The 21,929-nt window shown below is 36.8% G+C and overlaps 1 protein-coding gene across 1 annotated transcript; it reads left to right on the top strand.

Annotated features, from left to right (window-relative positions):
* Nucleotides 1-5,500: 5,500 nt before the first annotated feature.
* On the top strand, nt 5,501-10,409 carry LOC104601779 (heat shock factor protein HSF24-like). Its single transcript, XM_010265243.3, has 2 exons — nt 5,501-6,287; nt 9,453-10,409. The coding sequence occupies exons 1-2, from the start codon at nt 6,084-6,086 to the stop codon at nt 10,122-10,124; spliced, it is 876 nt and encodes a 291-aa protein (XP_010263545.1). The 5' UTR covers nt 5,501-6,083; the 3' UTR covers nt 10,125-10,409.
* Nucleotides 10,410-21,929: the final 11,520 nt, after the last annotated feature.

Genomic DNA, 21,929 nt, shown 5'->3' with positions numbered 1-21,929 from the left:
CAGGTGGTCAATAAGGTGGAATCAAGCTTGCTTGCAGGGAATCTGGAGGGTGGAGGGCTTAACCATTTTGCTCAACATCTTGAATTGAAGCCATTTTACCTCCCCATATTCACAGGCTAGGTAATCTCTCCCTCAACAAATCACTTCTAGTTTTTTCCATTTTAACTTCTCAATTATACCTACAGCAACACCGCACCCACCCCGCCACCAAAATGATAATCTTTTCATGGAATATCAGAGATGCCAACAAACCCTCAAAGCTCTGGAACCTATGCAAAACAATAAGAAAAGAAAAACCGAACATTTGGTTTCTAAGTGAAACCAGGATGGACATGAACAATACAAGAGCTTGGTACAAAACTTATAATATCGGGTCACTCGATCCAGCCATCAAGAGGTCAATCAGGGGGGCTCTTATGATGCTGGTCCGGAAACATCACAGCAAAACCACTCCACATACAGCCAAATTTCATCATCCTTCAAATTGAAACCCCCCCCCCTCCACACACCAAACCCTAGATCCTCATCTGTATATATGGCCACCCTAAAAAAATCAAAGAAAACTCATTTGGCTTCAATTAACAAATATCGTACAACAAGTCACTCTCCCTAGGCTTTTAATTGGAGATGTCAATGACCTCCTTACAACTCAAGACCAAAAAAATTACAAAAATCAAATCCCCAAAACACCTCCAAAATTTCATTCAACTTTTTAACTTAATCGGTATTGATTTTATAGGACCACCTTACACGTGGACAAACGGGCAGCATGGAAGAGCCAAAATTCTAGAAACACTAGACAGAGCTTTTGCCACATATTCCTAGACAGATCTATATCCCGACTCCATAGTTCATCATTTGCCCATCATTTCATCAGACCATGCACCCATCAAGTTAACTACAGAACAAATCACAGTTAGCAGAACATCCCATTTCTACTTCTTGCCTTTTTGGACAGACCACAAAGACTGTAGAGACATCATCACTTCAGCATGGCAGACCCACATACTAGGATCTCCACATTTTCAAATAACCACAAAATTTAAAGAGTGCAAAAAAAATCTCAAAGATTGGAATCATTATACTTTTGAGAAGATACAAGATCATCTTAACAAATTGCAGAGGGAAATTTCTGATTCTCAAATGCAAAATGAAAATCACCCAAAACTCAGAGACCTCCAAGCTCAATACTCGTACTGGTTAAGAAAAAGAAGAGGAAATATGGAGGCTGAAATCTAGGGAGCTATGGCTTACAGTAGGGGACAAGAACACGAAATATTTTCACAAAACAGCAAACCAAAGAGCAATTCAAAACAATTTTCAGTGGTTAAGGCAACAAACTAGAGAATGGACATGCAATAAAGAACAAATTGCTTAACTCTTCATCAATTTCATGCAAGAGGTGGGAACACTTAATGAATGTTTGAACACCAGCCCCTTTTCTTTGATCCCTACTCCAACCCTCACTATTCAACATGGAGAGAACCTCCTACAACCCCCAACTTTTGAAGAAGCAACATGGATAGTGAAGCAAATGCATCCTCACAAAACACCAGGTCTACATGGGTACATAGCTTTCTTTTATCAACATTTTTGGGATATTGTGGGAAATGACATACATCAAATGGTGCTGCAATTTTTTTACTCTGAACATCTCCCCAAGGAAATAAATAACACAAATCTGGTGTTCATACCAAAAGTCCATGACCCTACAGCCACCACACATTTTAGACCCATCAGCCTCTACAATGTTCTCTACAAAATTATCTCCAAGTGGTTAGTGCTCAAAATGCAGCCAGTGCTAGAAGATGTGATCTCTCCTTTTCCGATCTGGCTTTCTAAAAAATAGACAAATAACAAACAACATCATACTAACCAAGGAGATATTGCACTTAATGAGAAAGAAAAAAAAAGGTTAAGGGTCTCATTGCTCTCAAATTGGAAATGTCCAAAGCTTTTGATAGAATGGTCTGGAATTTTCTCAATGAAACACTGAACAAAATGGATTCAAATGATCTACCAATGTATCTCTACCCCAACTTTCTCAGTAAAATTAAATGGCAAACGTTATGGCCATTTCAAACTGAGACGTGGCCTTAGGCAAGGAGATCCCCTCTCCCCATATTTATTTATCACGAGTATGGAGATACTAACACAATTGCTAGCATGTGCTGAAAGTGAAGGTCTCATTGAAGGAGCCAAGATTTGCAGGAATGGCATGCCTATTACCCATTTGCTATTTGCGGATGATTGCATCATTTTCTACAAGGCGGATGTGTCACAGGTTAAAGTTCTAAACCAAATCCTATCCACTTTTGAGCAACTTTCGGGACAAAAGGCAAACTATGAGAAGTCCTCCATCATGTTTAGCAGCAATGTCCCAAGACATCATAGAAAATTTATCTCTCACATACTCAAGGTCAGAAAGCCTCTACAAGGCACAAAGTACCCAGGCACCAAACTAGGAGTACAAGACAATAGGATATTAACACATCAGCCCCTAGTGGATCGAGTGATATAAAAAATCACATCTTGGAACTCCAGATTTCTATCCCAAGCAGGTCACACCACTTTGATCCAATTAGTCATCCAAGCCATGCTAATCTACTCCATGTAGACAACAATTCTCCCCCATGGAACACTCTCTAAACTGAACAAGTTGATGAAGGATTTCTGGTGGCATGCAGGTGAAAACAAGTCCAAACACACAATACAATGGAGAATAGAAAACCAAGCAAAACAAAATGGAGGCTTGGGATTCTAAAAAAGTCAAGACATGAACAAGGCAGTCTTTAGGAAACAAGTATGGAGAATGATATCCTCTCCCAACACTTTTTGGAGCCAAATCATCAAACAAAGGTACTTCCCAAATCAAAGCCCATTTCAGGCCAAAATCACCCGCAACTCATCACTATTGTGGCGTTCCACACACAAATTTCTAAAAGAATTGAAGCCAAACATAATATGGCAAGTTAATTCAGGCAAGAACATCTTAGTTTTCTCGAACCCGTGGGTTCCAACTACCACAGGGGGAATCCCACATCCAAAAGACACAACCATCAAGTCTCACCGTAACCAACATGTCTCATCACTATTGAGCCCAGACCGGAGTTGGAACCATCATATTTTGGCCTAATTTTTTGATGAACAAACATGCTTTCATATCCTTCAAGTTACCCCCGACATAGAGTCAAGCCAAGATAACATTTTGTGGAAACACAACTCCTCCGGAACATACACAGTGAAGTCAGCATACAGGGTTTTTGAAAACCAGAAACCATCATCCTGCAAAGCACATTTCCTATGGAAAGATCTATGGAAGCTGAACTTTCCCTATAGGTGCATAGTATTCATTTGGAAAGTGGTGTGGAATGGCCTCTTAACCCGAAGTAAATGCACAAAATGGCTCCACCCTTTGAAACATACTGCCCTTTCTGTAGACATTAAAAGGAAACAGCCTCACATATACTCTTTACATGCCCTTTCACAAGAGCAGTTTGGTGTGAGGCCCAGGTAGGGCTGAACCTGAATGACATCAAAGAGGAAGAGGAAGTTTATGTTTCCATCATAAAGTGGTGGGAAAAATTTTAAAAGAACTTATCGCCACAAGAGTCTATACATCTTGTAGGGAAGGGTTGTACTGTACTATATCTCATATGGAGAGCTAGAAATGACCTCATTTTTTACCACAAGAATACCAACCCAAGGGGCATTATTTCTCGAGTGTGGAAGTATCAATGCTCTCAGGACCAATGCTTTGAAAATATAAGGATTATCACCCCAACAGACGAGAGACAGAATGCCCTCACCACACTTTACATTGATGGATCATATGACTTACTCTCAAGTCTTGCAGGACGAGCTTTCATCATCCAATGCACAGACAAAGGCACAATCCTTGCTAAAGGAGAACCATGTTGGGCCATCGACAGTTATGATGCGGAACTCTGGGCTCTAATTCAAGGGCTCAAAGCAGTCAGCCAACTCAAGATATCCAGGATCATGATATATAGTGACTCATCACAGTTGATAGATTTTTTGCAGGATAAAAGTCAACCAAAGAAGTGGATAAACCGGTTACATTGGGCACAACTATCAAGACTTTTATCTACTTTTGAACAATTAGAGTTTGTACAATATAAACAGAAACTACAACAAGGATGCTCATTCAGTAGCCTATCTGGCATGCAAAGGCCAGGTGAAAATATTCTATAACCATCATTTATCTTCATCTGTACAGTTCGGTTAAAATTAATGAAGCTTTCTTTTGAAAAAAAAAAGAGGACCCCCGACCCTGGAACTGGAAGGAAATTTTGAAACAATTGAAAGAGCCCACATGCCTGCCAAGTGTGTAGAATACAGATCAAGACACCGAAATTATTTTCTAATTTTATGGTTCATTTATTAAAACACCCCTATAGTTTCTTGAATTTATTGAAACCTATTAGTTTGCATTTTACCAAAACATACTCTTTAATTTGCAACCGATTTATTCGACCTTCTATTAGATTGAAGTGAAAATGTAATGGTTTTAATCATAATATATGTACCTTAAAAAAAAACCATAATATTTGTCTAAACAAATTTAACCAAAAGAAAATAAAAATGAAAATGTTGTTCTTAGCCCTAACAATACACAAATTAAATACTCTATTTCGTTGGATTAATTTGTTATTTGTTTGAAGAAGGAACATATATGCTATGATCTCTCTTGCTCATTTTTCTAAAATCAGATAGTTTTTCTTTCTTTAGGGGTACTTTTGAACATGGATTTATGCCCTTAAACATTTTTTATTGAGCTTGAATAGTTACGTGAGCATTTCCAAACAAACAATACAAACAATTTATTAAAATAAGGTCAATTAACCATAGGGTGTGTTTTAATATATCACTTTTTTGGGTAAATTACAAATTATCACCTTATATTTTGGGTAATAAAACTTAGCCTCCTCATGAATTTCATTGAGACAACAACCCCCTTGAACCTTTAGATTTCAACACTTTGCCCCATCCCTATTTATTGGATTAACCAAGAATGTTAATTTACTAAAATGCCCTTACGAGATTCATACATGTAAGGATGTCATTTTAAAATGACAAAAATGGGTAGAAAAGCAGTTAACTTTCATCGTCAATATGCATTGATGATTAAACTGATATGTGCTTTGCTCCTTTGGCTGTGATAAAAGAAAAGGAAAGAACACATGTAAAGATTTTATAAGTATATAAAAAAAAAAGAGAAAAATAGTCCAACAAATTAGGTAAAAGGGTAGTTTGGGATTTAAAAATGTTTAAGAAGCACATGACAGTCAATGAAAATCTTTTGAAGGGGCAAAGTATTTGAATCTGAATTCTGAAAGTGTGGGGGCTAATTTAACTTTTTTTGGTAGCCAAAATTATTTTTAATCATTCTTGTTGAAAGGCGTCTGTTAAACTCTTCTACTACATGAAGAGAGAACTGTTTAATAATAACAGAAACGACCAACCCGAACCTGCCTCACACTTGTCTGATCCTCTCTTCTTGTTCTTCTTCCTCAGAGGATATTCCCGATCGCATAAGAATCAAAAACAAGTAGTGATGAGTAGTGATGACTGTGGGCCTGTGGATCGGTTCGAGTTCGAGATCGATCCGAGCCGCTCGTCGTTTAGAGGTGAAGCCGTGAAGGACTGGTAAATCATAAATGGAAGGAGAGCGGCATAGTAGCAACGGTAGCTTATGAATTCGGGGTTGTTGGTCACTGGATTTTGTTGTTGGGGTTGTGAGTTCTTAACTGCTCTTTTGCTTTTCAGCTCCATCCACCACTGTTAACACCGTCATCAGTAATCCAGCATCATTCAATACTCTTTTTTTGTCCTTTCCTTTTCTTGTTTGGGTTGGAGATTTAAAATAATAATAATAATAATAATAATAATAATAATAATAATAATAAATCCTATACATTTTACTTGTTCCTCTACTTTTGGGGTTTAGATTAGGGTTGTCCGGGCTGCCTTTTAAATTTAGGAAGTGTTGAAGGGTGATTTTTGCATGCCTTGGCCGGAGAAGGAGAAATACAGAGTAGGACGATAAAAGAAAAAAGGGGATGGCACATAAAAGCGTTCCGGCGCCATTCCTGACAAAGACCTTTCAGTTGGTGGAGGATAGAAGCACGGACGACATGATCTCATGGAACGACAACGGCACCACCTTCGTTGTCTGGAATCCTGCGGATTTCGCTCGAGATTTGCTCCCTAACTACTTCAAACATAGCAACTTCTCAAGCTTCGTTCGCCAACTTAACATCTATGTACGTTCTCTATTCTCTCTCCCTCTTTCCTTTTTTTTTCTGTTTTCTCCATTCAAATCTGATAATGGAAGAAATCGCTTTGTTCCAATTCTATTTTTTTTTTCAGTCTTTGTTTTCTATTATTAGTTGTGTCACAAGATCAGAGCTTCCATTCTCTACCGACGAACTTCGTTATTATTTTTTTTCAAGTTTATTAGTTTGAAGGTTGTGAGTCGGCCGACTAATCAAATTGGCTCCCACTTGTATGTTTCTGAGGCAAGTGCTAGATCTTAGATCTGAGGTCAATACTAAATAGTGAGTTGGGCTGCATGCAGAAAAAAAGGATGGACAGCTCTCTTGTCTTGACAAGAACAAGCCATCCTCCTCCTTTGTTCGGTTTTTCTTTCTTGTACCGTTCGTTCTACGAATAGAATTCGGGTATAATCCCGACAACCAACCCAAGCCTACCCTATTCCCGCCTCGTCGTGGTCAATATTTTGACCAATAATCCGATGGAATCGAAGCGGATTAGTAATGCATTGGCCGACGCGTAGATCTCTCGTAGTCGTAGTCTCGTAGATCTAGTACTTGAAGACGACGGGACGTGTACGCTCACCCGTTAAGACTCAAGCGTCACACATGGTTTCTTGGGTAACCCTCGTTTGGGAGGGGTAGAGATCTGCTGAAAACATAACGCTCCCAACGCACCACTGCAGCTGTACACATCTCCCTTAGCGTTGAATTCGTTTGTTGGGACTTGGGAATAGATCTGACTCCGTCTGGGGTGATTCTAGGCTTCTAGCGATTGGCATCCCGGTAGGAAAAAGAGAAAAAAAAAAACAATGACGTTTACTCAGCAAAATATTTGACTTTATACTAGGGCTCTCATCAATTCGGATTGGACTGGTCCAAAATCTGATCGTCCAGTAGGTTAGCGGATGAAACATATATTGTCCAACGACTGAAAGGCCCATTCAGTAGTCCGCTCAATAATAAAAATCTAATCTAGCAAGGTTTAGGGTTTTTCATCTCTCTCTCTCGTAGTTTCTCCGGCGGCATATTAGAGACTAGAGAGGTTTTCTCTCCAGCAATCCAACGGTTTCAGCCTGAGGCATGCTTTGAGGGTTTTGAAAAGATCTCTCTGCCAAACTCTTCTTCATGCTGGGATTGACAGTTGTAGGTAGGTCTTATTTGGGGTTTGCATCTCATCTATGTCTATTTTCCAATGAGTTATCTTCAAGACTCCGATCATATGTCATTGGAAGAAATCTTGCCAAAGCCATAGCCCCTCTTTTTGACAGATCGAATGTGATGAATGATGAGTGACGATCTAAAGAAGGCAACGTCATGGCGAGACTCGAGAGTAGTCTGCATCAATTCTAACGACGACATTTATTCCAATAGTTGCATCAACTTTTCATTAAACTCGTCCATTCTTTCTTAATTCTTTGGTTGGAATTGTCCAATGGCGTGAATTGTGATGACAATGAAATGCAAGCAAGTGATGATGTGACAAGAAAGTGAGAAACTATTGGCGGATTCTGGTCAGTTTGAGTCCATGAAAAGAAAGAGGATTTTGATTGCTCCGTTTTTCTTCATTTCTTTTTTAGATTTTGGTTTTTTTAGTGACAAGAACTAATCAAAACAAGCCCATCATGATCTGAAGAAAAAGAAAAGAACTTTGCTAGTGGATTTGAATGTAGAAATTGTAGGATTTGATTCTAATCTCAGATTTAAGAATTAAAATTGGTTCATATCATCCAATTTTGGTTAAAAGTGGTTTATTTTCTGAATTTTCCATTAGCTAACTGAAACTGCCATTGAAACCCATTTTTCATTTTATTCGTCCTTTTTTTACTCTTCTTTTAAAATTTTTTGCATCTTTATCAATTCTTTCAAGAGGGTCCGGATTTCCTACCCATGACAATTTTACCCACATAATATTGCAACTAGGAAGGCAGAATATCTCATCCTCTTACATGTTATTATATATGCATGGAAGATGTTCCCAAAGCAATGAGTATTTTGTGGGTAGGCATGGGTAGAATTGTTGTAGGTAGGAGATCTAGAGTCTTTTTAAAATGCATTTGGTTTTATAGATGATTTTGCATATGGGGTTTGAAATAAGTGACATCAGTGTTCGCAGTTTAGTGTAGAAATTGATTTGTTATAGAAGCTCTGGATTTTATTGAAAAGCATGATTTAGTGTAGAAATTGATTTAATTTGTCTTTTCTTTTATCTTGATTTTTTTTTTTTTACTTTGATGCATTTTATATTTTTGTGAAATTTTAATATGTTTCTGTAGTTTTTTTATATTTTTTGGGTTTTACATGTAATTTTTTATCTTTCATTCATTTTGGATCAGATTCCAATCTGATCTATTTGTATTTTAGTTGGACTGGTTTGAACTTGGCTTGTATAGGTTTCGGATTGGATTGGATCTAATCCATTTACAAATAGACCCATATTAAATTGGATCGGATTGGACCAAATCTAATCCAGTAGACATATTAACCACGTTTTAAAGAAGTACTTATTGCATTTTTTGCCCAAACAACTTTTACTACAATCAGGGGTCAAAACAATGAAAGCCTTGATGTATTGTTATGGCCCCACCTTGAATTAAATGAGGTGGCATCTTGGTGGGGCCATGGGAATACATGCATCTAAGGCTATGATTCTTACTTTTAGCCTTACACTATGACATCATGGTAGCAAAAATGAACTCTTTCTAGCCCATTTTGACCTGCCACCTAATCATCAAAGTACCTATACCACTACTCCCATAAGAAAGTAATGCCTTTTGAAATTTATGTTTAGGGAAAAAAAAGTGCCTTCTCACCAAACACTATTGCTTATTTAATAAGCATTTATTCTGTAAGTTTTTATGCTATCATGTCTCTCCCTCCAATATTAAATTTGTTCTCTTTTCAATGCCCCTTTGTATTTTGACCTATTTGCATATTGGTACCCGTAGTTATATATATTTTACATTACGAGCATTATTAAATTTTAAGAAGTTGCTAATACTACGCAAATTCTTTTTAGTTCTTTCGTCCCTTGCACAAATCCATGTTCCACGTGTGTGTATATGCAAGTTCTTTAGATCCATGGTGTTCATTCATCTTCTTCCTGTAACTCTCTCCAGAGGCCTATAGTCATAATCATGCGTATATTGTGAGCAGGGATTCCGAAAGATCGTGCCGGACAGATGGGAATTTGCGAACGAGTACTTTCGGAGAGGAGAAAAAGATCTTCTCAGCGAGATACATCGCCGGAAGACGACGGTACATACCCACGCCGGGGAAAAATCTAACGGAGTGGGTGGAGGACCTATTTCGTTCCCCGCTGCTAATTCTGGCGAGAACTTGGGATCCAGTTCCACCACCTCTCCCGACTCCAAGAACCACCCGTCCGGCGAGGCGACGGTGACACAACACTTATGGGATTTGTCGGACGAGAACGAGAAGCTGAGGAAAGACAATCAACTGCTGAACTCGGAGCTGGCGCAGAAGAAGAAGCAATGTGAGGAGATCATTGCTTTCCTCTCCAAGTACGTTAGCGTATCACCTGATCAGATTAATCGCATCATGATGCAAGGGCGCAAAGGGTCCAACAGCCATGACGGATTGTTGGATAAGAAAGAAAATGACGACGATGAAAAAGAAGAGAACGTGTCATTGAAGCTGTTCGGAGTATGGTTGAAAGGAAGCAAAAGAGGGCGGGAAGAGAATGGTGTTATTAGTGGGACTAGGACCCCTCCTTTGAAAAAGAAGAAGAGAATGGACTTTGAAGCCCCATGGCCATGGATGAAGATCAACTCTTCTTCTGGAGAGACTAGCAAGGTTTGCAATTAAGTTTAGCGTTGCATTACACATTTACACCGTTAAAAAAAAAATAAAAAAAAAAAAAAAAACAAAAAGTATATAGTTGATAGTATATAATATATAAGACTAGACAATAGACATAGACTACTGACTAGTAACTAGTACATGTAACGGTGAAAGCCCCGCTCAAAAAGTAACGAAGGGTCTATTCAATAATAATTAACCAGCGGAGGGCCCTCCTTCGCACGGGTTGGAATGGACTTATAATATTGCTATTTGCTATGGTTTTTTAATAAAACTTTATAATTATAAATACTTAAGTCTTGAAATTCATATGAAATCCTATTCTTATTTATATAATATTACTATTTGCTATTTGCTATGTTGAGTTATACTTTTGAGTTCTACTTCATAAATGTCCTTTGTTTTATATCAAGAACTCCTAGTTGATTCGAACGATAGGACTGTTCGGCCTGGGAACCATCCAGGCAACCGATTCCATTTTACTCCAAACCCAATCCTTGGCCAAAAATCGTTGAATCAGTCAATGGCTTGTTGGCCTGGATGGTTGAACCGTTAACCCATTCAACGGTTTTTGGCCATTTTTATTTTTAATTATTTTTTTATTTTTTAATTTTTGTTGTCAGAACGGGCCATCCATTCAAACCGAACGGTCGAACTGTCGACCTGGAAATTAGTGGCCAAAACGGTTCCGTTTCTAGGTCATTTTTTTCTAGATGTCAATAATTAGACGAAATAACTTTGTAGTCATAGTCATGGGAAGGGTGGACATTGCAAGGGATTCCAAAATCTTGAAAGATAAGTCCAAAGTGACCTTAAACACAGAAAAAAAATTGGCAATAAATCCACCAAACTGGAAAAACCACGAAAAAAAATTAGAAAATTGAGTCCAAAGTTCCGCTTTGAGACGGAGCTAAACATACATGCAATCAAAGAAAGAGATAAAGCAGATCATCTTGTAAGAAAATAAAAAAAAAAAAAAAAACATTACACAAGAAAACCAAAAGAAAAAACAAAAGAGAAGAAATAAAATGGTAGTAAACACTAGACCGTTTTGAAGGATCTTGAAGAAGAAGACCAAACAAAAAACAAAAGTAGAAAATGAAAAAAAAAAGAACATACTGCACACACTTGAATAAAGCCCACGGTAGAAGAAACCTTTGAATAGTGAAAATCCAAAAGCATAAAAACCATGGTTTTCGAACCGTCGTTGACCCAAACGAATGGACATTTTGACCTAGGAACCGTCTAGGCAACCTGTTTTGTTTTACCCCAATCCCGGTCCCCAGCCAAAAACTGTTGAATTAGTCAACAACCCATTGACATGGGCAGTCGAAGCGTCAACCTGTTCAATGGTTTCTAGTCGTTTTTTATTTTTTTAATTGGGAAACATCCAGGCAACCAGTTCTATTTTATCCCAATTTCGGTCCCTAGCCAAAAATTGTTGAATCGATCAACAACACATTGACCCGAGCGGTCAAACCATCGACCCGTTGACCCGTTCAATGGTTTCTGCTCATTTTTTATTTTTTAATTTTTATTGTCATAATGAGTTGACTATTCGATCCGGACAGTTGAACTATCGACTCGAAAATTGATGGCTAAAATGGTTCCATTTTCGGGATGTATGAGTCACATGCTCGAATGGCATAACACATGATATTGCTTAATGGACCTTACACACTCAATTTTTTGCTTGTAATTTTTGTTGTCAAAACGGGTCCGTTTTTTTATTTTTTTAATTGGGAACTGTCCAAGCAACTGGTTCCGTTTTACCCTAATCCCAATCCCTAGCCAAAAATCGTTAAATCGGTCAATGACCCATTGACCCAAGTGGTTGAACCGTCAACCCATTGACCCATTCAATGGTTTTTGGCCTTTTTTATTTTTTAATTTTTGTTGTCAAAATGGGTCGTTCGTTCAAACCAGACGGTCAGACCGTCAACCCAAAAACAGGTGGCTAGAACGGTTCCATTTTCGGGTCGTATGAGTTACACGCTCGAATGACAGAACACGTATGATAGTGCTTAATGGACCTCACACACTCAAATTTTGGCCTATAATTTTTGTTGTCAAAACAAGTCGTCTGTTCGAATCAGACGGTAGAACTGTCGACCCGAAAATCGGTGGCTAGAATGATTCCGTAATTTTTTTTTGTTGTCAAAACAGGCTACCCGTTCAAAGCAGATGATCGAACCATTGACCCAAAAACCGGTGGCCAAAACGGTTCCTTTTTCGGATTGTATTAGTCACATGCTCGAATGACATAACACGTATGGTACTGTTTAATGGACTTCACACACAATTTTTTGTGTGCAATTTTTATTGTCAGAACGGGCCATCCGTTCAAACCGGACGATCGAACCATCAACCTGGAAACTAGTGGCCAGAACAGTTCCATAATTTTTTGCTTGTAATTTTTGTTGTCAAAACAGGCCGTCCGTTTGAACCAAACGGTTGAATCTTATGTTTCAATGAAGAACCTTTTACATATGTATATTAAAGGAAATACTGCCATTTGGCGAAAGGGGAGACCACCCCTTTCCCTTTAATATATATACGAGCAGAGGGGCCCCTATTGTAACATTACTATTTGCTACATTAAAAAAGACAATGGTTTCTTAATAACAAACTTGCAATTATAATTACTCAAGTCTTGAAACTCATATAAAGACTTAAAAGAGATCATCATGTGCTCATTTTTTAAATATTCCTTCAACAAAGCATCTCATATAAAAGAACACGATCATATAGTGATAGTTCTAAGTTCTACTTCATAATTGTCCTTTGTTTCACATCGAGAACTCCCGGTTGACCCGGATGGTAAGACCGTTCGGCTCAGGAACCGTCCAGGCAACCAATTCCGTTTTACCCCAAACCCGGTCCCTGGCAAAAAATCGTTGAATCAATCAATGACCCATTGACCCGGGCAGTCGATCCGTTGACCCGTTCAATGGTTTTTTGCCATTTTTATTTTTAATTATTTTTTTTTATTTTTCTAATTTTTGTTGTTAGAATGGGCCATCCATTCCAACAGGGCGGTCAAACAGTCGACTTGGAAACCAGTGGTCAAAACGGTTCCCTTTCCGAGTCATTTTTTCTAGATGTCAATAATTAGACGAAATAACTTTGTAGTCATAGTCTTAGAAAGGGTGGACATTGCAAGGGATTCCAAGACCTTGAAAGATAATTCCAAAGTGACCTTAAACATAGAAAAAAAAATTGGCGGTAAATCCACCAAACTGGAAAAACCAAAGAAAAATCGAGTCCAAAGTTCAGCCTTGAGGCAGAGCTAAACATATATGCAATCAAAGAAAGAGATAAAGCATATCGTCTTGTAAGAAAATTAAAAAAGAAAAACACATTGCACAAGAAAACCCAAGGAAAAAACAAAAGGGAAGAAATAAAATGGTGGTAAACCCTAGACCATTTTGGAGGATCTTGAAGATGAAGACCTTAAACCCAAAAGTAGAAAATGAAAAAAAAAAAAGGAACATACCACACACACTTGAATTAAGCCCACAGTAGAAGAAGCCTTTGAATAGTGAAAATCCAAAAGCATAAAAAGCCATGGTTTTTGAACTACCATTGACCTAGACGGATGAACATTTTGGCCTAGGAACCATCCAGGCAATCAGTTCCATTTTACCCCAATCCCAGTCCCTCGTAAAAAATCGTTGAATCGGTCAACAATCCATTGACTCGGGCGGTCAAACCATCGACCCATTGACCCATTCAATGGTTTTGGCCGTTTTTTTTGTTTTTTTAATTGGGAACCGTCCAAGCAACCGGTTCCGTTTTATCCCAATCCTGGTCCTTGGCAAAAAACCCATTGACTTGAGTGGTCGAACCATCAACCCATTCAATGCTTTTTGGCCATTTTTTTAGTTTTTAATTTTTATTGTCAAAACGGGCCACCATTTGAAATAGACAATCAAACTGTCGGCCCAAAAACCGGTGGCCATAATAGTTCTATTTTTGAGTCATATGAGTCACACGCTCGAATGACATAACACATATGGTAATGCTTAATGGACCTCACACATTCAATTTTTTGTCCGTAATTTTTATTGTCAAAATGGACCATCCATTCAAACCAGACGGTCGAACCGCCATTTTTTATTTTTTAATTGGGAACCGTCCAGGCAACCAGTTCCGTTTTACTCCAGTCCCAGTCCCTGGCCAAAAACCGTTGAATTGATCAACGACCCCATTGACCCGAGTGGTCGAACCATCAACTTGTTGACCCATTCAATGGTTTTTGGCTGTTTTTTTATTTTTTTAATGTTTGTTGTCAAAATGGACCGTCCGTTTAAACCAGACGGTCGAACCGTCAATCCGAAAACTGGTGCCCAAAACGGTTCCATTTTTTGGGTCGTATGAGTCACACACTGGAATGACATAACATGTATGATACTGCTTAATGGACCTTACACACTTAATTTTTCAATAAACGCCTGAACCAAACATTCATATATATGGGCATTTGTTGAAATGCCTATGTGGATCCGACATGGCACCTTTTATTTTTTTTTAAACGGTCATGGTTCCAAACATCCCCATAGATGAGATTAAGATAAATTTTGATGCCTCCTAGATTAATGGGTAGTGCATGATAGCTTATTTATCCAAGGACCATAAAGGCCAGATTCTCGACTTCAAAGCATATAAAATAGGAATCTCTTCCATCAATCTAGCTGAAGTGTGGGTTGCATGGAAAGCCAACAACATCGCACTCAACTATCAAAGGCTTCTAAAGTATAACTATCAAAGGCTTCTAAACTAGTAATCAATTATCTGAAGAACCGAGTGGAGCATCCTTGGAGATTGAAGTTCATCATCGAAGGTTGTTAGTCGTTGCTTAAGAGAATGGAGGGGCTTGCTAATCATGCATATTCTAATGTTGTATCTATGTCTAGTGTTGTGTAGCCCCTTATTTCTTGTTCTATAAAAAAAAGGATCTCCACTCCTATTTTCTTCTTGCATCTATCGTCATTCGTCATAGAAAAGGTAGGGGTGCAACTTGGATGGGTCTAGCCCGAGCTCGAACTGACCCAGATTGAAATTTTGCATAGGTTGGGCTTGGATTTTCGGTTCTCGAGCTGAGTTTGGGCCCAAATTTCAAGCTTTTTAATTTTTTGGGTTGGTCCTAGGCCTAGCCCATACCTAGCCCGAGCCTGGCCCAACTATAAACATTCATGCATACATATATTTATATGTAAATTTTGCATACATATTTCTATGTATATACATTATTATACATATTTGCATGCATATTTACATATACACGTACATATATGTATACATATTTACAGACATGCATACATATATGTATAGTTTTGTAGTGGGTTCATTAGCTAACCCGAGCCCAACCCAAGTGCATCAAATTACAATGCGAAATAGGCTTGGGTTGAGAAGGTCAGGCTTGACCTCGGTCTCGGTCCAGGCTCAGGCCTTAAGCCCAAATTTTAGGGTCGAGACTAGGTTGACCATAAACTTGGCCCAACCCGCCTAACTTGCGCCCCTACAAAAAGGAAAGCTTTGTGCTAAATTTTTGTACAGAAAGCTCATTATATGTTGTTGGCCTGGTGGAGACTCTTTTGTGAGTAAAACTTTACTCATTTTCTAATTGTGAAATTTATCTTTTCTTTTTTTTTTTTGGAAATTGTCTTAAACTTGCCATGACTTTTCAACATTTCTCTTAAATTCACCATAACTTTTTAAAATATTCAGGGAACCCAGGTTAGTAACTTTTTGTTTTCCAAAACTCACCATACCTTAGAGCACCGTTAATGTTCATTAACAGAAGTTTTCCATGTTAGCATAAATGCAATTTTATGACCAAACTACCCTTGAATAGCATCATGTCAACCTTATTAAACATATTTTTATGTCAGCCTAATTTTTATCCAATACACCTTTGTTCTAATTGGCATCTCATAGTAGTGTTGCATTTGAAATTAAAAGGGATAAAGTGATTTTTGTTGTTTTTTATCAAAGTTTTGCTTTATTTTCCTTTTACAACAGAATAAAGGGTAAAATAGTAATCTATCAACATCTGTTTGCCTATTTAACATCAACTTTTTGACATGGGGTTCTTTGGACATTTTGAAAAGTTATGGTGAGTTTAAGAGAAATGCTTAAAAGTTATGGTGAGTTTTAGACAATTTCCCTTTTTCTTTTGGTAGATTGCAATGATCTATATGGGTCATGCACATGCACTTTTTCATTGCACTTTCATTAGCTATCCCGTTGATGTGCCCTCAAATGCACACGGGTCGGATCTCAGGTGTAAGAGATATGAATTATGGAGCTGGGGTCTCCTTGATGAGTAGTTCAGATTGGCGGCCCAAACGTGCCCTATATACACATCTCAGTGTGCATTGGGAACATCTCCCATACTTATCACGAGGAGATGCTCCCAATACAAGGTTGGGATGTGATTAGGGGTAGCAACGAGTCGAGCTTTTCACGAGCTGCTCGAGCTTGGCTCGGCTCGGTTTCAACTGAGCTCGAGCCCAATTCATTGGCTCGATTATTAAATGAGTCGAGCTCGACTCGTGAGCTCGAATATATATATATATAATAAAAATATTATAATTATTAATTTTTTAAATATCAAATAAAAATATTTTTATATATAATTTTTTATTTTTATAAGATATTTTTCTCAAAATCGAGCTCGAGCTCAAGGTTCTAGCTCAAACCGAGCTCGAGTCTTGTAGAACAGTCTTGAGGTGAGCTCAAGCCTAGTACTATTCGGCTCGAATCCACCCCTAGATGTGATGTGGGATGTGCATGGGGCATGCTTTTGCAGGCGCCAATGGGAATTCCTTGATGGCTGAAGTTGACGTTGAATAGTTTATTATACCATCAAATACTTTATTATTTAATTATTTTATTTATAAAAAAATAATAAACCAATAAGTCACTCTCAACCATATGCCATCATTTGCCTCTTCCTTAATATGATTAATATAATATATTAGAGATAAGTCCAACTTTTTTTACGTATTTTTACTTAAAAATTATTATAACAAAAATAGCATGCTTTAGCTCCATGAGGCTGCACAACAAGGAGTAGCCCAAACCTGAACCTGTAACCCCCTCAACCTTAGTGCATGTGGGATTCGATTCCAAGTCTCCGCTACAACTAGCCAAGGACCTTACCAAATACCAACTAGCCAATTGGCACCCTTCTTTAATTAAAACATCTTGGGTTGATCAATTTGACTTGTATGGTTGAATTTCTTATCTGCCACTTGGACAAAAGAACAATTCATTTTTTGGTTTTGAATAACATGGATTTTATATTAGTAGAAGCATTTGATATAAAACCAATTATTAGCTAAAAAGACTTTAAACACATGATTTAATGAGAGAGAATGGGAAGGAGTTAATACCTTAAAATTGAATGAGGTGAAAAGTAATTCAAATTACATTTCTTGCCCTCCCATTTATAGAGGGACCAAATTAAAAAAAAAAAAACAACTAATGGGGATACTTTAGTTAAGAAGAAACTTTTCACAAGTTCATTCATAGTTTTAATAGTACTATAGATTTATTATAGCAACCATCAAATGTGCACATGCATTGCACATGGCAATTTTAGATGATAATGACGATGACAACAACAACAACAATGATGATGATGATGACAACGACGACGACAATGATGATGATGATGATGGTGATATGTTTCCAAAGTTTTTTTTATAAATTTCTTATATTTTCTATTTTGAAATTTTATTATTTAATTATCACATCCTAGGGGTATCCCATTTGACCTAGATGGTTAAACCATTGACTTAACACCTAGACAGAAAAACAATTTCATTTTTTTATTTTTTTATTTTGTGTTCCATTTTCATCATTAATAAAAATAATTTTTACTTATCATAATTTTGTTTATGACGATAAATATATAATACTAGTAGGGACTCGTGCAATGCATGAGCTTTGTTAAGTGAAAGCTAAAAATAGAAACACATAAGGGTATATAATTGTTTTATATTTCAACATTTTAAATAATTAATAATTTTTTGTATTTTATATACTATTTTTAATCATTTTTTTGCAATACAAAAATAACAATAGTTATTTTCACTAAAGTTGTTCATCAAACTGATAAAAGTGACCAAACCGACCAACCTAACCAAACTTGACCCGACGTGGTCAGTTTTCTAGTATTTTTGGTCTACTTTGGTTTAGTATTTCCTTAGTAATTTCCCAACCCGACCAGGTCAAGTTAGTTTTGGTTTGATCATTTGTAAACCGACCAAAATCAAATAAACCCTACCACACACAAACACACACGCGCACACACACACACACACACACACACACACACACACACACATATATATATATATATATATATTATTGATAATATTTTAATATGGGAAAGTGAAAAATTCCCAAATTTCTTAGTCTAAAATATTTTATATTAAAAATTTAAATATTTTTTTTCAATAATATCATTGTAATTTTTTAAATTAAATGTATTTTTTTAAGTTTAAATCTTTTGAACTGACCAACCAAACCAATACCAGTGTTTTCAACCTATCGTTGACCCAATTGGTTGAACCGTTTGAACTATCACTCGACCTTAATTTCGCGCCCAGTTCAATTGAAACCCGCCCTTGGGTAAAAAACCGTTGACTTGGTCAAAAACCATCCAACCCAAACAATTTAACCACTAGCCTATTCAACCCTATCACCGGGTTGCGGGTTACACATTTAGTGTATATGCAAACTTTCAGAGGCCACAACTTTGCACTTTGATGTCCGACTGAGGTGACCTTACAACTATCAGAAGATGGATCTACTTTTGGATTGGGAACAATGACTATATTTCCCTTCTTCTTCAAGAACTAGTTTCAAGGAAATCCAAAGAAGACCTTAACCATAAAAACTAGACATAATATAAACCAATTACTAAAGAGGGGAATGACAAAAGGGAATGAATGGTTGTAGAATTCTACAACCGGGACTAAGAATAAGTGTGACAATTTTAATATTATGTGTCCAATCAATATTCCCTACAACCAAGGTTTTAAAAGCCAACCCGAAAATGAAACTACTATGGCTATTGGTTTTCGGGTCAACTATTCGACCATCTAACTTGAATGGTTCAAGCGTTTTGGTAGATTTTACCCTTTATATTGGAATATTAGGGTAAGAAAAGGGATATTATATATATATATATATATATATATAGATAGATAGATAGATAGATAGAGAGAGAGAGAGAAATAGGTGCTTGTCGGTTAAGAAAGAAAGAAGAGAAAGAAAAGGAAAGGAAAGGAAGGAAGGAAGGAAGAAGAAGAAGAAGAAGGATGTATCATTCTCAGTTTCTCTTCAATCTCTCTCTAAGATCTTAGTGATCTCAACTCGTCTTAGTCCCTCCCCTATCTCTCATCCTCCTAGCTTCCTTAAAAAATTAAATAATTTTTATTAAACCACAAACCATTGCCTAGGGCTAATGGTTTCATGGTACGATCGCTCAAGTTAGAAGTTCTCTACCCAATTCAATGGTTTTTCTTTTTTTTTTTTCCAAAAAGTGGTCCAATTCAAAATCGGATCCAAAGACATGACTAGTTCCTGGGTTAAATGGTCCAATTGTCCAATCCGGTCTAGTTTTCAAAACTGTGCCTACAACTACTCTGATGTCAACTTTGAGAAAGAAATGGGAAAAGAAAAGTTAAGAATAAGGGTTTTAGAGAATCAATAAAGAAGATGGTAGTTTTGGAATTTTTAAATACTAGTAATTAAGCACATGCGTTGCACGTGAGAAATTTTTCTTCATATTAATTACTTGAATTTTAGATATATCATAATTAAGATAGAAATTGAAAATTAACATAAGTAACGATATGGTTAAAAATAAATTTAAATATTTATTGTTCAATTATGACATCATGGGTTTCTTTGAAAAGTTGGATCACTAACCCACCATCTAGATAAGAAAATAGATTTGATAGCTTTTGGATTAGTTTTAAATTAGGGAAAATTATAGTCGGAGCTTACTGCACATTTAAAATTAGGCTACAAGTTAGTCCATAAACCAACAAACTCTAACAACCGATTCTACATTTCAAATTATAAAAACCCTTGCCATGTCATTGGAGGCTTATGTGGTTGTTGCCAACATGGGACTCTTAATCCATGTTGGACACAACAAAAAGCTTATACTGAAATTGCCCTTTAATATTGGGTGATTGGAAAATAAAAAAAGAGTTTTTAGTTTCTCTCTCCCTCTCTCAATCTCCACCACACTCCCCCACTCACAATCATTTTTATCTGCTCAACAACTATGTGATTTGAAAATAAATAAAAATGGTTTTTGGCTTCTACATTTACATTCTCTATATCAATTTCTCTCATTCTCTCTCTACATATTGCTCTCCCTCAATCTCTCTCATTCTCTTTTTTTCGGTCAATCTCTAACTCTCCCTTAATTTCTATCATTCTCCCTCAGTTTCTCTCCCGCTCCCTCTCTCGTTTTTTTTTTTATTTTCTTACACACTTATATGGTATTAATCAAATCGTATAAAAGATATAAGACCAACTTGGTATGGTTCCAAAATTATTACACCAATTTGATAAAAATCCACAAGAAGCTCTTGGCTATGAAATTTACACCAATTGGAGAACAATAGAGATTGAGGGAGAAGGAGATATTGACCAAGAGGGAGAAGAATGAGAAAGATTGATGGGATACAATAGAGAGAGAAAGAGAGAGAGAGAGAGAGAGAGAGAGAGAGAGAGAGAGAGAGAGAGATGTTTTGATTTGATTACATACCAAAGTTAAGAGAGTGGGCGAGGCAGAGGGAACGAAGATCGAGAGATGATTGTGAGATTGATGTGAGGGAAAACAGATTTGGTCCTCACAGAATTGTCCTTACATTGTTATCACAGCCCCTTGTAGTCGTATATTGAGAATATTTCCAACAAAAACATACAAGTTCGGAGATATTTCCAATACATGGTTGCAAAATGATGTGAGGATGATTTTGTGAGAACCAAATATGAATTTGGTGTGATTTGTGAGGTGTGCTTTATGAAGAGCAAATCCCGATTCATCGTCATTGACACTAGTGATTGGAGGCTTGGAGTCCTCTCTCTCTCTCACACACACACATTAAAGATTCGGTCTGACCCCTTCAAGGGTTTGACTCTTTCAACTTTGATATGTCACTTTGGAAGAAACTAGGTCAATGGCCGGTTCAATTTTTTTAAAGGGCAAATTGCTAAAATCTTCCCTCAAGTTTGATAATTACAATCACCTCCCTTGAATTTTTTGACACAATTGAAAGTAGATTCATTTTGTTAGAATTCTCTAATAAAAGATACAAAAATGTCCAGAATACCTATATAATTACTATTTAAATTGGTTTTTATAAAAATAAAAAATAATATAATTCTATAATTGAAAAAAAAAATTTAAAGTTGTAGCTTTACCTTTGACCGATTGATAAGAAGGGCAAATTTGAAAAATAAATCTATTTCTTAAAAAGAGATTCAAAGAATTTGGATTAGCGATTAATATGAAGAGATGATTTGAAAATAAATATTTTGAGTAAAAAATAACTACATAGATATTTTTAGATATTTTCATGCGTCTCAGGATGTTAATAAAAGGGACTACTTACAATTATGAGGGAGAGGTGATTGTAATTACAAAATTTTAAAGACGGTTTTTTCAGGGGAGGTTTCAAAAATTTTAAGATATTAAATTAATTTGACGTCGGATAGATTTGAGGAATCCAGATCTATTGACTACGAACGCTGACCATAAGATGCCAGAGTTGG

This window comes from Nelumbo nucifera, chromosome 1 (genome assembly GCF_055504915.1).
Source record: "Nelumbo nucifera cultivar China Antique chromosome 1, China Antique-T2T, whole genome shotgun sequence".
Taxonomy (NCBI): Eukaryota; Viridiplantae; Streptophyta; class Magnoliopsida; order Proteales; family Nelumbonaceae; genus Nelumbo; species Nelumbo nucifera.
This window is presented reverse-complemented; position numbering and strand designations above follow the sequence as displayed.